An 18,401-nucleotide genomic window follows, 5' to 3' on the forward strand; every position below is an offset into this window, starting at 1 on the left:
ATTTAATGTTTGTATGTTTAAACTGGGATTGTCAAGGTCGGTACATACATACATTTAATGTTTGTACACAATTTGGATTGTCAAGGCCGGTATATACATGTAATGTTTGTATGTATAAATTGAGATTGTCAAGGTCGGTACATACATTTAATGTTTGTATGTCTAAATTGGGATTGTCAAGGTCGGTATATACATGTAATGTTTGTATGTTTAAACTGGGATTGTCAAGGTCGGTACATACATTTAATGTTTGTATGTCTAAACTGGGATTGTCAAGGTCGGTATTTACATTTAATGTTTGTTTGTCTTAATTGGGATTGTCAAGGTCGGTACATACATTTAACGTTTGTCTAAATTGGGATTGTCAAGGTCGGTACATACATACATTTAATGTTTGTATGTCTAAATTGGGATTGTCAAGGTCGGTATTTACATTTAATGTTTGTATGTCTAAATTGGGATTGTCAAGGTTGGTACATACATTTAATGTTTGTTTGTCTAAATTGGGATTGTCAAGGTCGGTACATACATACATTTAATGTTTGTATGTCTAAATTGGGATTGTCAAGGTCGGTATATACATGTAATGTTTGTTTATCTAAATTGGGATTGTCAAGGTCGGTACATACATTTAATGTTAGTTTGTCTAAATTGGGATTGTCAAGGTCGGTACATACATTTAATGTTTGTTTGTCTAAATTGGGATTGTCAAGGTCGGTACATACAAACATTTAATGTTTGTTTGTCTAAATTGGGATTGTCAAGGTCGGTACATACATACATACATTTAATGTTTGTTTGTCTAAATTGGGATTGTCAAGGTCGGTACATACATACATTTAATGTTTGTATGTCTAAATTGGGATTGTCAAGGTCGGTACATATATACATGTAATGTTTGTATGTGTAAATTGGGATTGTCAAGGTCGGTATTTACATTTAATGTTTGTATGTCTAAATTGGGATTGTCAAGGTCGGTACATACATTTAATGTTTGTTTGTCTAAATTGGGATTGTCAAGGGCGGTACATAAATTTAATGTGTGTTTGTCTAAATTGGGATTTTCAATGTCGGTCCATACATTTAATGTTTGTTTGTCTAAATTGGGATTGTCAATATCATACCTTTTCATATGACATCCTATCAAAGGTTAGCATTATCTCAGAATTCCACCCGACGTCTTTAATAACAGGGCGAGACGATGAAGAGATTGAGTCTGCATCCAGTGCTTTAAAGGTCGCATCTCTAGGGTAGAATTGGTCATACTAGGGGAAATGTAAAACTTTACCATTTTGATGGGTATTTATATATACAGACTGTAGCCTTTCTTTCAATAGCATTAGTTTGGTGAACAGTCCAACCACAAACTATGATAAGCTGATCAAATAGAAGCATTTCCCAAATATCTATGACGACATAAATGGCTCACATGACTAAAACACGTAATGATCTGTTGTTGACTGTGCATTTTGTTTAATACACTTTTACACATCTAAAGGCGTGGCTGACTGATAAGGTAACAGTCACAAGAGAAATTGAAGGTGTTATTTGAGAGATTGTGAAGTTTACTCAAACGATTTCTGAGCGATTCATTCACCGTACAAAGTTTTCGACTGTAAATGAGAAGGCGTGACATTAAGGAAGTATACATGTACATTTCTATATAGAGATAGCATATACAGGTGTCTAGCGAGAGATGAACGGCGCCCTCCGTTGGTGCTTTTCATTAACTTTTTCTTTCTTCAATATGTATTACAGCTGTATCCCATGTGCGTTCCGTTGTCAAAATTGTATTTGTCATGGTTTAGGTTCTTGTAATATGCATAATGCAATGTAATGTGATGTGTTGAGTCTAAATAATCGTGAGCTGTCCTTTAATTTGCTGTGTTATAGTACATACACTATGCGGCGCTGTGATACGTTGTGCCATGCTTTGATTGAATTCTCTAGCTAACGCTACTGAGTTCATATAAACAAACAAATAAACAAACAAATCATTTACGGAGAAATATATATGACTCAGCAATAGCTAACACACATAAATACACATATATGAGTAAAACTTTTAGTGTTAATCTAATATCAGCATCAACACGCGATGACGATTGATGTGATGTTGGCTATGCTATGCTGTGATAGATACGGTACATGTGGCGTGTGATTTTGGCAATACTACGCTGTAATCAATAAGGTACATGTAGCGTGTGATTTTGGCAACTTACTACGCTGTAATCAATACGGTACATGTAGCGTGTGATTTTGGCAATACTACAGTGTAATCAATAAGGTACATGTGGCGTGTGATTTTGGCAATACCACGCTGTAATCAATACGGTAGATTTGACGTGTGATTTTGGCAATACTACGCTGTAATCAATACGGTACATGTGGCGTGTGATTTTGGCAATACTACGCTGTGATCAATAGGTACATGTGACATATGTTCTTTGTTCTGTTGTAAATATATTGTGACGAACTCTCTGTCGTTTTGCTGCACTGTATATGTTGACCCATCCCTTGTTGTATGGTGTTGTCTTGGTAAATGATTTATAGTCATAGTCTATTATAACTTACCATTGCCCACTCCGGATGAATACGATGTACGCCAGCATCTTCCAAGAACCTGGCATAACCTTCATTTAACCAGAGATCAGACCACCATCCACAAGTCACCAAGTTTCCGAACCACTACAACAAGTTTGATTACGAATAGGTTAAATAATATCATGTTAACATTAATTTTGAAACTTCTTTTTGATACGATGACAACGACAGACACTTCATCGCTTCTGGCAGGATAAGGCCAGACGACGAGAGATGTTATCCGAATTCATTAAGAAACTCGAAACTTAATCTTTATCTGTTGATCTGTCAGTGATTTATTATAAACTATTTTTTTTAAAACAAAACGACTGTTTCTACAGTCAAATGGCTCAGTGTACAAAGAGTACATGTAAAAGTCCTAGAAATTAGGAAATACTTCAGTAAACTGTAACGGCATTAGTCTCGGTTACCCAGACTCTCACCGCTGGAGCTCTTCTATGAGACCACCCATACGAGACTAACGGCATTTGTAATGTTATCACTATAGTGATACTTTTCACCAGATTTATTTCTTCTGTAAGTGATTGGAGAAGGTTTGGACAACTTTTAGTTACCTGATGTACTATTTCATGTCCTATAATCCTAGCAATACGTTGCTGTTTGGAAGCAAGATCTACTTCCGGGTCAAACAGCATTCGCTCTTCCCGGTACAAAATAAGTCCCCAATTTTCCATTGCACCAGCACTAAATTGAGGGATCGCAGCCATATCTGTAGAATGATAGTATATATGCGAAGTTAATACCCCTTTATTCTGTATCCTCATTAAAACTGTTTATGCAAATACTGCTGGTTTGATATATGTGTTTTGCAGCGATGTGAGCTGTTTTCACAGAAAATATGCTGGATTTACCTATCCCGGGACATTAGAAAAGAGAGCAATGTATTCTATGTAAAATTTGAACAACGCAAGAACAATAAAGGCTTCTGTCTATGGCTTGTAATCCTATTTGTATTTCTAATCTAATCATTACCCTCCTTCATAAAGATATAGGGTCTATGGACATACCTATCTACTTCTACTTTACGGTTAGTCAACCATTCTCGATAGTGACCGCACACTTTGCATTCATTGCGTTCTTTCTAATAACATACATTTATGCTAGTGTAGTATGCCAGTTATTTAACTTAACTAAATTGATGTTACGTAGTATATTTACGTAGACAAAGGAGACTTAACTCTAAAACTCACCCATTTTTGTCATTTTGTCGTCATGGTTATACGGAATATTCAAATGATCACCATAGAAATCTAACATTGTGCTGCCAACCATCAAAGAGTAATCTAGAGTATGTTCAGCGTCTGGGCGACACCACACACGGAACTGGTGAAGTAGAGAGTTTATGTAAATCACACAATAGTACGATAGTGTGAAACACATTAAACTAGCATTCTTTTAAGAGTCTAGAACACAGTTTTTTAAACATGAACAACATCACACTGGTATTTCATATAGGGGGGGGGGGGCTCTTAAAAATATAGATAACCTTTAAATTAATGATAAATGTATGATAAAAAGTTTTATAATATGAATAAAAAAATAGAGACCAGAAACAATATTTTATCGATTTGTCTAACCATTGCAGTATACCTAACCATCATATGTCTAATCATTGTAGTATACCTAACCATCATTTATCTAATCATTACAGTATACCTAACCATCATATGTCTAATCATTGCAGTATACCTAACCATCATTTATCTAAACATTACAGTATACCTAACCATCATATGTCTAATCATTGCAGTATACCTAACCATCATTTATCTAATCATTACTGTATACCTAACTATCATTTGTCTAATCTTTAAAGTATACCTAACCATCATATGTCTAATCATTGTAGTATACCTAACCATCATTTATCTAATCATTACAGTATACCTAACCATCATTTATCTAATCATTACTGTATACCTAACTATCATTTGTCTAATCTTTAAAGTATACCTAACCATCATATGTCTAATCATTGTAGTATACCTAACCATCATTTATCTAATCATTACAGTATACCTAACCATCATTTGGCTAATCATTACAGTATACCTAACCATCATATGTCTGATCTTTAAAGTATACCTAACCATCATATGTCTAATCATTGTAGTATACCTAACCATCATTTGTCTAATCATTACAGTATACCTAACCATCATATGTCTAATCTTTAAAGTATACCTAACCATCATTTATCTAATCATTACAGTATACCTAACCATCATTTGTCTAATCATTACAGTATACCTAACCATCATTTGTCTAATCTTTAAAGTATACCTAACCATCATATGTCTAATCATTGTAGTATACCTAACCATCATTTATCTAATCATTACAGTATACCTAACCATCATTTATCTAATCATTACAGTATACCTAACCATCATTTGTCTAATCTTTACAGTATACCTAACCATCATATGTCTCATCATTGTAGTATACCTAACCATCATTTATCTAATCATTACAGTATACCTAACCATCATTTGTCTAATCATTACAGTATACCTAACCATCATATGTCTAATCATCGCAGTATACCTACCATCATTTGTCTAACCATTGCAGTATACCTACCATCATTTGTCTAACCATTGCAGTACATCTAACCATCATATGTCTAATCATTACAATATACCTAACCATTATTTGTCTAATCATTACAGTATACCTAACCATCACATGTCTAATCATTACAGTATACCTACCATCATTTGTCTAATCATTGCAGTATACCTACCATCATTTGTCTAATCATTACAGTATACCTACCATCATTTGTCTAATTATTGCAGTATACCTACCATCATATGTCTAACAATTGCAGTATACCTAACCATCATTTGTCTAATCATTACAGTATACCTAACAATCATTTGTCTAACCGTTACAGTATACCTACCATCATTTGTCTAATCATTACAGTATACCTAACCATCATATGTCTAATCATTGCAGTATACCTACTATCATTTGTCTAATCATTACAGTATACCTAACCATCATATGTCTAACAATTGCAGTATACCTAACCATCATTTGTCTAATCATTACAGTATACCTAACCAGCATATGTCTAATCATTGCAGTATACCTACTATCATTTGTCTAATCATTACAGTATACCTAACCAGCATATGTCTAATCATTGCAGTATACCTACCATCATTTGTCTAACCGTTACAGTATACCTATCATTTGTCTAATCATTACAGTATACCTAACCATCATTTGTCTAATCATTACAGTATACCTGACCATCATTTGTCTAATCATTACAGTATACCTAACCATCATTTGCATAACCGTTACAGTATACCTACCATCATTTGTCTAATCATTACAGTATACCTAACCATCATTTGTCTAATCATTACAGTATACCTAACCATCATTTGTCTAATCATTGCAGTACACCTAACCATCATATGTCTAAACATTACAGTATACCTGACCATCATTTGTCTAATCATTACAGTATACCTAACCATCATTTGTCTAATCATTACAGTATACCTACCATCATTTGTCTAATCATTACAGTATACCTAACCATCATTTGTCTAACCATTACAGTATACCTAACCATCATTTGCATAATCATTACAGTATACCTACCATCATTTGTCTAATCATTACAGTATACCTAACCATCATTTGTCTAACCATTACAGTATACCTACCATCATTTGTCTAATCATTACAGTATACCTACCATCATTTGTCTAATCATTACAGTATACCTAACCATCATTTGTCTAACCATTACAGTATACCTACCATCATTTGTCTAATCATTATAGTATACCTACCATCATTTGTCTAATCATTATAGTATACCTACCATCATTTGTCTAATCATTACAGTATACCTACCATCATTTGTCTAATCATTACAGTATACCTACCATCATTTGTCTAATCATTACAGTATACCTAACCATCATTTGTCTAATCATTACAGTATACCTACCATCATTTGTCTAATCATTACAGTATACCTAACCATCATTTGTCTAACCATTACAGTATACCTAACCATAATTTGTCTAACCGTTACAGTATACCTAACTATCATTTGTCTTATCATTACAGTATACCTAACCATCATTTGTCTAACCGTTACAGTATACCTATCATTTGTCTAATCATTACAGTAGACCTAACCATCATTTGTCTAATCATTACATTATACCTATCATTCGTCTAATAATTACAGTATACCTAACCATCATTTGTCTAATCATTACAGTATACCTAACCACCATTTGTCTAACCATTGCAGTATACCTAACCATCATATGTCTAATCATTGCAGTACACCTAACCATCATATGTCTAAACATTACAGTACACCTACCATCATTTGTCTAATCATTACAGTATACCTAACCATCATTTGTTTAACCATTACAGTATACCTAACCATCATTTGTCTAATCATTACAGTATACCTACCATCATTTCTCTAATCATTACAGTATACCTACCATCATTTGTCTAATCATTACAGTATACCTACCATCATTTGTCTAATCATTGCAGTACACCTAACCATCATTTGTCTAATCATTACAGTATACATAACCATCATTTGTCTAATCATTACAGTATACCTACCACCATTTGTCTAACCGTTACAGTATACCTAACCATCATTTGTCTAATCATTGCAGTACACCTAACCATCACATGTCTAATCATTACAGTATACCTAACCATCATTTGTTTAACCATTACAGTATACCTAACCATCATTTGTCTAATCATTACAGTATACCTACCATCATTTCTCTAATCATTACAGTACACCTACCATCATTTGTCTAATCATTACAGTATACCTAACCATCATTTGTTTAACCATTACAGTATACCTAACCATCATTTGTCTAATCATTACAGTATACCTACCATCATTTCTCTAATCATTACAGTATACATAACCATCATTTGTCTAATCATTACAGTATACCTACCATCATTTGTCTAATCATTACAGTATACCTAACCATCATTTGTCTAACCATTACAGTATACCTAACCATAATTTGTCTAACCGTTACAGTATACCTAACTATCATTTGTCTTATCATTACAGTATACCTAACCATCATTTGTCTAACCGTTACAGTATACCTATCATTTGTCTAATCATTACAGTAGACCTAACCATCATTTGTCTAATCATTACATTATACCTATCATTCGTCTAATAATTACAGTATACCTAACCACCATTTGTCTAACCATTGCAGTATACCTAACCATCATATGTCTAATCATTGCAGTACACCTAACCATCATATGTCTAAACATTACAGTACACCTACCATCATTTGTCTAATCATTACAGTATACCTAACCATCATTTGTTTAACCATTACAGTATACCTAACCATCATTTGTCTAATCATTACAGTATACCTACCATCATTTCTCTAATCATTACAGTATACCTACCATCATTTGTCTAATCATTACAGTATACCTACCATCATTTGTCTAATCATTGCAGTACACCTAACCATCATTTGTCTAATCATTACAGTATACATAACCATCATTTGTCTAATCATTACAGTATACCTACCACCATTTGTCTAACCGTTACAGTATACCTAACCATCATTTGTCTAATCATTACAGTATACCTAACCATCATTTGTCTAATCTTTAAAGTATACCTAACCATCATATGTCTAATCATTGTAGTATACCTAACCATCATTTATCTAATCATTACAGTATACCTAACCATCATTTATCTAATCATTACAGTATACCTAACCATCATTTGTCTAATCTTTACAGTATACCTAACCATCATATGTCTCATCATTGTAGTATACCTAACCATCATTTATCTAATCATTACAGTATACCTAACCATCATTTGTCTAATCATTACAGTATACCTAACCATCATATGTCTAATCATCGCAGTATACCTACCATCATTTGTCTAACCATTGCAGTATACCTACCATCATTTGTCTAACCATTGCAGTACATCTAACCATCATATGTCTAATCATTACAATATACCTAACCATTATTTGTCTAATCATTACAGTATACCTAACCATCACATGTCTAATCATTACAGTATACCTACCATCATTTGTCTAATCATTGCAGTATACCTACCATCATTTGTCTAATCATTACAGTATACCTACCATCATTTGTCTAATTATTGCAGTATACCTACCATCATATGTCTAACAATTGCAGTATACCTAACCATCATTTGTCTAATCATTACAGTATACCTAACAATCATTTGTCTAACCGTTACAGTATACCTACCATCATTTGTCTAATCATTACAGTATACCTAACCATCATATGTCTAATCATTGCAGTATACCTACTATCATTTGTCTAATCATTACAGTATACCTAACCATCATATGTCTAACAATTGCAGTATACCTAACCATCATTTGTCTAATCATTACAGTATACCTAACCAGCATATGTCTAATCATTGCAGTATACCTACTATCATTTGTCTAATCATTACAGTATACCTAACCAGCATATGTCTAATCATTGCAGTATACCTACCATCATTTGTCTAACCGTTACAGTATACCTATCATTTGTCTAATCATTACAGTATACCTAACCATCATTTGTCTAATCATTACAGTATACCTGACCATCATTTGTCTAATCATTACAGTATACCTAACCATCATTTGCATAACCGTTACAGTATACCTACCATCATTTGTCTAATCATTACAGTATACCTAACCATCATTTGTCTAATCATTACAGTATACCTAACCATCATTTGTCTAATCATTGCAGTACACCTAACCATCATATGTCTAAACATTACAGTATACCTGACCATCATTTGTCTAATCATTACAGTATACCTAACCATCATTTGTCTAATCATTACAGTATACCTACCATCATTTGTCTAATCATTACAGTATACCTAACCATCATTTGTCTAACCATTACAGTATACCTAACCATCATTTGCATAATCATTACAGTATACCTACCATCATTTGTCTAATCATTACAGTATACCTAACCATCATTTGTCTAACCATTACAGTATACCTACCATCATTTGTCTAATCATTACAGTATACCTACCATCATTTGTCTAATCATTACAGTATACCTAACCATCATTTGTCTAACCATTACAGTATACCTACCATCATTTGTCTAATCATTATAGTATACCTACCATCATTTGTCTAATCATTATAGTATACCTACCATCATTTGTCTAATCATTACAGTATACCTACCATCATTTGTCTAATCATTACAGTATACCTACCATCATTTGTCTAATCATTACAGTATACCTAACCATCATTTGTCTAATCATTACAGTATACCTACCATCATTTGTCTAATCATTACAGTATACCTAACCATCATTTGTCTAACCATTACAGTATACCTAACCATAATTTGTCTAACCGTTACAGTATACCTAACTATCATTTGTCTTATCATTACAGTATACCTAACCATCATTTGTCTAACCGTTACAGTATACCTATCATTTGTCTAATCATTACAGTAGACCTAACCATCATTTGTCTAATCATTACATTATACCTATCATTCGTCTAATAATTACAGTATACCTAACCATCATTTGTCTAATCATTACAGTATACCTAACCACCATTTGTCTAACCATTGCAGTATACCTAACCATCATATGTCTAATCATTGCAGTACACCTAACCATCATATGTCTAAACATTACAGTACACCTACCATCATTTGTCTAATCATTACAGTATACCTAACCATCATTTGTTTAACCATTACAGTATACCTAACCATCATTTGTCTAATCATTACAGTATACCTACCATCATTTCTCTAATCATTACAGTATACCTACCATCATTTGTCTAATCATTACAGTATACCTACCATCATTTGTCTAATCATTGCAGTACACCTAACCATCATTTGTCTAATCATTACAGTATACATAACCATCATTTGTCTAATCATTACAGTATACCTACCACCATTTGTCTAACCGTTACAGTATACCTAACCATCATTTGTCTAATCATTGCAGTACACCTAACCATCACATGTCTAATCATTACAGTATACCTAACCATCATTTGTTTAACCATTACAGTATACCTAACCATCATTTGTCTAATCATTACAGTATACCTACCATCATTTCTCTAATCATTACAGTACACCTACCATCATTTGTCTAATCATTACAGTATACCTAACCATCATTTGTTTAACCATTACAGTATACCTAACCATCATTTGTCTAATCATTACAGTATACCTACCATCATTTCTCTAATCATTACAGTATACATAACCATCATTTGTCTAATCATTACAGTATACCTACCATCATTTGTCTAATCATTACAGTATACCTAACCATCATTTGTCTAACCATTACAGTATACCTAACCATAATTTGTCTAACCGTTACAGTATACCTAACTATCATTTGTCTTATCATTACAGTATACCTAACCATCATTTGTCTAACCGTTACAGTATACCTATCATTTGTCTAATCATTACAGTAGACCTAACCATCATTTGTCTAATCATTACATTATACCTATCATTCGTCTAATAATTACAGTATACCTAACCACCATTTGTCTAACCATTGCAGTATACCTAACCATCATATGTCTAATCATTGCAGTACACCTAACCATCATATGTCTAAACATTACAGTACACCTACCATCATTTGTCTAATCATTACAGTATACCTAACCATCATTTGTTTAACCATTACAGTATACCTAACCATCATTTGTCTAATCATTACAGTATACCTACCATCATTTCTCTAATCATTACAGTATACCTACCATCATTTGTCTAATCATTACAGTATACCTACCATCATTTGTCTAATCATTGCAGTACACCTAACCATCATTTGTCTAATCATTACAGTATACATAACCATCATTTGTCTAATCATTACAGTATACCTACCACCATTTGTCTAACCGTTACAGTATACCTAACCATCATTTGTCTAATCATTGCAGTACACCTAACCATCACATGTCTAATCATTACAGTATACCTAACCATCATTTGTTTAACCATTACAGTATACCTAACCATCATTTGTCTAATCATTACAGTATACCTACCATCATTTCTCTAATCATTACAGTACACCTACCATCATTTGTCTAATCATTACAGTATACCTAACCATCATTTGTTTAACCATTACAGTATACCTAACCATCATTTGTCTAATCATTACAGTACACCTACCATCATTTGTCTAATCATTACAGTATACCTAACCATCATTTGTTTAACCATTACAGTATACCTAACCATCATTTGTCTAATCATTACAGTATACCTACCATCATTTCTCTAATCATTACAGTATACATAACCATCATTTGTCTAATCATTACAGTATACCTACCACCATTTGTCTAACCGTTACAGTATACCTAACCATCATTTATCTAACCATTACAGTATACCTACCATCATTTGTCTAACCATTGCAGTATACCTAACCAACATATGTCTAATTACTGCAGTACCTCCTAACCATCACATGTCTAATCATTACAGTATACCTACCATCATATGTCTAAACATTACAGTATACCTAACCAACATATGTCTAATCACTGCAGTACCTCCTAACCATCATATGTCTAATCATTACAGTATACCTACCATCATTTGTCTAATCATTGCAGTATACCTAACCATCATTTGTCTAACCGTTACAGTATACCTAACCATCATTTATCTAATCATTACAGTATACCTACCATCATATGTCTAATCATTGCAGTATACCTAACAATCATTTATCTAATCATTACAGTATACCTACCATCATATGTCTAATCATTGCAGTATACCTAACCATCATTTGTCTAATCATTACAGTATACCTAACCATCATTTGTCTAATCATTGCAGTATACCTAACCATCATATGTCTAATCATTGCAGTATACCTAACAATCATTTATCTAATCATTACAGTATACCTACCATCATATGTCTAATCATTGCAGTATACCTAACCATCATTTGTCTTATCATTACAGTATACATCATATGTCTAATCATTACTTCAGTGTATGGAAATTTTTTTCTATTCCGAAATAAATAAATAATAATAATAATAATAATTACAGTTTACCTGACCATCATTTGTCTAATCATTACAGTATACCTGACCATCATTTATCTAATCATTACAGTATACCTACCATCATATGTCTAATCATCGCAGTATACCTAACCATCATTTGTCTAATCATTACAGTATACCTAACCATCATTTATCTAACCATTGCAGTATACCTAACCATCATATGTCTAACCATTGCAGTACACCTAACCATCATATGTCTAACCATTGCAGTACATCTAACCATCATATGTCTAATCATTGCAGTATACCTAACCATCATTTGTCTAATCATTACAGTATACCTAACCATCATATGTCTAACCATTGCAGTACACCTACTATCATTTGTCTAACCATTACAGTATACCTAACCATCATTTGTCTAACCATTACAGTATACCTAACCATCATTTATCTAACCATTGCAGTATACCTACCATCATTCAAATGAAGTATTTTGTCAGTGTATACGATTTGCAACATCCTGTACATTTGACATGGTGTAGGTGAACTGGCCTTCAACGGATTTATGGCATTAGTTTACAACCGTACGGTATTCAGACTTTTTCATGTTATGAAATTGATATACTGCATTAATAATATTAATTACTTGAACCGTAAACGAACTCGAAGTCCGGGAATGCCTGTTAAAACTTACCAACACCCCATCTCTTGTCACATTTTCCTTATACACGAAGTCAGATACTACTATAGCATTCAGATATGTTGACATAACAACAGTTTTCTCGAAGTAAGTCGTCACCCAATCACCGTCTGTTTCATTCAAATAAATTGCTGTATTAGCTATAGCGTGTCTTCTCTTGCGGTGTTTTATAATCATGTCAAATGTAGCCTTGAGGTTGGGTTCATCGAAACAGGGAAACATACGACGGGCGTCTGTAGCTTGCAATTGAGTAGCTGCCAGATACCTGTATTTTATGGATTCGAACAAAATGACTAATAATACCCTCTTTAATGTCTATCTATCTATCTATCTATCTATCTATCTATCTATCTATCTATCTATCTATCTATCTATCTGTCTATCTGTCTGTCTGTCTGTCTGTCTGTCTGTCTGTCTGTCTGTCTGTCTGTCTGTCTGTCTATCTATCTATCTATCTATTAATATTATCTATCTATCTATCTATCTATCTATTTATCTATCTATCCCATCCCTCCCTCCCTCCCCCACCCCCTCTCTTTCTGTCTCGCTGTCTGTATGTGTGTGTGTCTCTCTCTCTCTCTCTCTCTCTCTCTCTCTCTCTCTCTCTCTCTCTCTCTCTAATATATTGGTTGCTAGTCTGTCCATCTGCTACGTCTATGTATCTCGTCTAACTATCATAATTTGTCTATCTAATATGGTAGTCACATTTCGATTAGCACAATTGTATTGTAGCATTCAAATGACTCCATATGCAAAATTCCTGTACAATGTACTAAATACAAATAGTACGAACAGTAACTGTTTTAGTTAAGCATGTAAAATGCCCCGATAGAGGTATAAACTTAAGTTCTTCATGAAAGACAAACTTGTATTGTATATTTTTTGTCTGGCTGAACGTTTGAAATCTCATTCATACGTTTTTCTTCAACACAGTCATGTACATGAACAGAGTATTGTGACGTCTTTTCCTTGCAGGTTACATAAATTCACCGACTGTTGACACAAAGTTGTTTCTATGTCACATTTCAAAAAGGGAAAACAGTGTTACATTGTATTATAAATGGTCTCCAGAAGCTTTATAATTCACGCATACACTACATGACTGTTATTCTCGGCATGCATTTAGTTTTATTTATGGCACCCGTTTATAAATGCATTCATAAACCCGCGAATGAAAGCTTGTCGTTTTAGAGTTTATATCGTATGGGCATATAAACCACTCAGAGAGGTGGTATGGAGCGTTTTAGGGTGCAGCATTGTTGCAGTTCTCGGTCCTTACGTTTAATGTAATAAATAAATAAACCTGAGAAACAGGACAAAATGTTCAGGTTCATAGCCGCGAGTCAATCTTATATTTAGATATTGTTGTTATTACAATGAAACCTTGAGGACCCACACAACACAATAGTACATATTTTGCCACAGACAAAACGGGCCAGGACATGGTGTCAACGACAACCATAATACATGTATTTTTGGATAAATCTATCCACTAATTGTAACTGTGAGATAAAGTTTTGTTGTTGCAGTTTTGTTGTTGTTGTTGTTGTTGTTGTTGTTGTTGTTGTTGTTGTTGTTGTTGTTGATGCTGTTATTGCTTACATTATTGTTGATTTTAGTACAGACGGTCTACTTGCAAATTTTCAAAGAAATAACATTATGTCTAATATCTATATTGTATCTAAAGCTGTAGATCTATCGATCTGAGAATTTTATTTGTTATATTTTGTTGATATCATCAAGTTGTATAAATAATTCGTTGGCTTTGCGTTGAGAGCAACTTTTGAAAAAGCGAATTTCCGAGACTCCGTTTCTGGTGGAGCTTGTTACACGTACTTTATTGATACAGCAAGTGTTGTAAATCTACTCACCTTTGTACACCGTCAGCCATAGTGTAGGTACTCAGATACAACCCTACTGTGGGTTGTTTCAAATTTCCTTTATACTCCAAACTAATGATGTAATTTTCCCCTTCAATTAAATCTTCACCAGTCTCTATGATGTAAAACTCATACTTTTCCTGTATCCTCTTATTAATTATGTCAACAGGCGTACTACCATCCTTGTTCACAACTCTGACGGTTTCATCGTGGATGGTAATGTTATAGATGTGTATTTTGATTTCTCTGGTTGTTTTCTCGCATTTTACCTCGAAGTCTAACTCCCCGTCAAATAAAAACCTATCTTGGCCATCTTCTTCGTCAAAATATGGTGTTATTTTTATGACATAGTTCACTGGTGCTAACGTGTCTGGAATACGACCCTCAAAATATTCGTAATAGTCCTCTTCTTCTACCGGTTTGGGTAATCCTTCATAGGGGTCGTGCGTTGGTAACGTCCCCGAATTCTCGCTGCATTCCACTGCGAAATATGTAATAAGAACGGCACCTGTAGTGATTAGAATGACAACAACAACGATGGAAATTGCGGCTGTCTTTGACACAAAACATCCTTTCTTATCACCATTCTCGGGGTCCTCCATTAAACGTCCGTTAGAAGCATACTTCGACGACGAGGCTTTAGCCATTGCTCACCTTATTTGTGTCTAGAGTCCTACTCTAAGTTCAACTATTTAGAATTTACATTCCAAATGGTAAATACGCCATAATACACTTGACGAACTCAGCGTCCTGTGATATGGATCATCTAAAGCAGCACCCTATTGGCCATATGGACACCATGACCACGCCCATATTGTACCTTTAGTATCAGTGTCATATAAATCGATGCCGCAATATAATGTTTAACGAAGGGGAAAATTCCATCACAATTGCCCATGAGTGGGCATACCATAAAAAAATTTGCTTTTGTTTTGTTGCGTGTTTTTTGTTAATGGGGTGGGGGTGGGATGGACATCTTTTGCCAGAAACAATAAGTAAAGGTGTTACAAATTTATCAACTTCCCAAACCTTTTTGCCGACCGGTTCTTGGTTGTTTGCAGGTCATTGACTGTTCAATCGAGAGCCTGTAGCGGTTTAAACAACTTTATCTGGTTTCCTATCATACTGTTGGAAGAATCGTTAACAAATTGGGTCGATAGATAACTTGACCCATTGATAGAATACATATGTACCTCTACTTCAGAATCACGAAATAACAGACACGTCGGCGTCGTGTTATGAGTAGACATCGACATGGGTATCCATATCCCATGAGTATGTATGTAGTACAATCGAAGAGCATTGGTAGAGGGGATAAATGATAAATATTAGAATTTAGAAATGACATCAGATTCGCCAATTAAAGTTTGCTATTTCAGTGTTAAACTATCAAAGAATAACGACTAACATATTTTCAAATATGAAGTAATATAGGAGTAGATCCCCGGACAGTATGATCACGCGTTGCTGCCATCATGTAGCTGAAATAGTATTCAAACAAATGAAAATGTCTGACTACACAGTATTAATTAGAATACGTTAACGCAAGGTTATGGCAAGCCGTTCATGCCAAAATTATTATTTTATTTTAGCTGTAGTATTTTATATTTTTCGTACTTGCAAACAAATTTTAACCGTTTATGTACTTTTATTCCATGTTCACATTATTATAATTGAAATACGTTTTCATTTATTTGAGAATAATTTTTTTTATTTTTCGTCAAACCAGAATTTTTTTAAGGATTATATATAATTGAAAGTCAAAATATATGTTTTGTTAAATTTTTTTATTTTATTTTTTTTTTATTTATTTTTTTTTATTTTTTTTTATTTTCATCTCAACTTTTTTTTTTGGCCGAGTCTGCTGACAGGCGCCGGTCACGAGCACGTCGTGCTCATACCCGGCGCCTGTCACGAGTAAGTCGTGCTCGTGACAGGCGTGACCTTTGACATCCATTGCGACGTGTTTCGGCGTCAAATACATGTTCTCATTACCTTCGAAATTGATCGCTCAAACATTATATCAGATATCAAAACTGTTAATTTACGTATGATAGTGTCTGGTTTTTTTTCCAACACCTGCGACTTCAGCCGCGTACACACATGTGTACACCGTCACGTTAAGGTTGGGAGAGGAGAGAGGAGAGAAACGAAAATAGTAAACGTTGAAGGGTATATTATTTGTACGTATTTTATGGCAATCATGATAATGTATGTAAAACATGTGTGTATGTATGTATGTATGTATGTATGTATGTATGTATGTATGTATGTATGTATGTGTGTATGTATGTATGTATGCTGTATGTATGTATGTATGTATGTATGTATGTATGTATGTATGTATGTATGTATGTATGTATGTACGTATGTATGTATGTATGTACATATGTAATACATGTATGTATGTATGTATGTATGTATGTATGTATGTATGTATGTGCATGTGTGTATACGTTTGTGCGTTCGTACATGTGTGTGTGCGCGTGCGTGCGTGAGTGGGGATGGGTGAGTGTGTGTCTGTCTGTCTGTCTGTCCGTCTGTCTACCCACCCACCTATATATCTGTCTATCTATCCATCTATCTATCTATCTATCTATCTATCTATCTATCGAGTATCTATTTATCCATCCATCCATCCATCCATCCATCCATCCATCCATCCATCCCTGTTTGTCTGTCTGTCTGTCTGTCTGTCTGTCTGTCTGTCTGTCTTTGTGAACCTGTGCCAGTGTATGAGTCTTTATGTTTATCTCTGTGTTTAAATTTGTTTGTATGTATGTATGTGTGTGTGTGTGTGTCAATTATGTCTACTAAAAATACTGTGTGCTTCCGATTACGCTCAATTTTAGAATAGGTGGGGGGTAGGTAGATTTTTTTATTTTTTTATTTTTTTCACTTTTGTTTCATGTTTATGTGTCAAAGTTCAGGTAGTTATATTTTCCGTTGTTTCCCAAATGGTTTCTGTGTTATTGGTTTCTTCCAATCAGATGTACAGCCATTACATATTGAAATAACGGTTTTATATAGTCTTTTCATGTCAGTTTCCGCA

The 18,401-nt window shown here is 33.9% G+C and overlaps 1 protein-coding gene across 1 annotated transcript in view; it reads right to left on the reverse strand.

The window, feature by feature from the left end:
* LOC144442696 (aminopeptidase N-like) overlaps positions 1–15,996 on the reverse strand; it is a 24,053-nt gene extending 8,057 nt beyond the window's left edge. Inside the window, exons 1-6 of the mRNA XM_078132074.1 lie at positions 15,341–15,996; positions 13,464–13,734; positions 3,795–3,927; positions 3,159–3,313; positions 2,575–2,688; positions 1,125–1,265 (exon numbers count right to left, since the gene is read on the reverse strand). Coding sequence (XP_077988200.1) covers positions 1,125–1,265; positions 2,575–2,688; positions 3,159–3,313; positions 3,795–3,927; positions 13,464–13,734; positions 15,341–15,996 — 1,470 coding nt within the window. The remainder of the gene's footprint in view (positions 1–1,124; positions 1,266–2,574; positions 2,689–3,158; positions 3,314–3,794; positions 3,928–13,463; positions 13,735–15,340) is intronic.
* Between the last annotated feature and the right edge of the window lie 2,405 nt (positions 15,997–18,401).

This window comes from Glandiceps talaboti, chromosome 1 (assembly GCF_964340395.1).
Source record: "Glandiceps talaboti chromosome 1, keGlaTala1.1, whole genome shotgun sequence".
In the NCBI taxonomy this organism is placed as follows: Eukaryota; Metazoa; Hemichordata; class Enteropneusta; family Spengelidae; genus Glandiceps; species Glandiceps talaboti.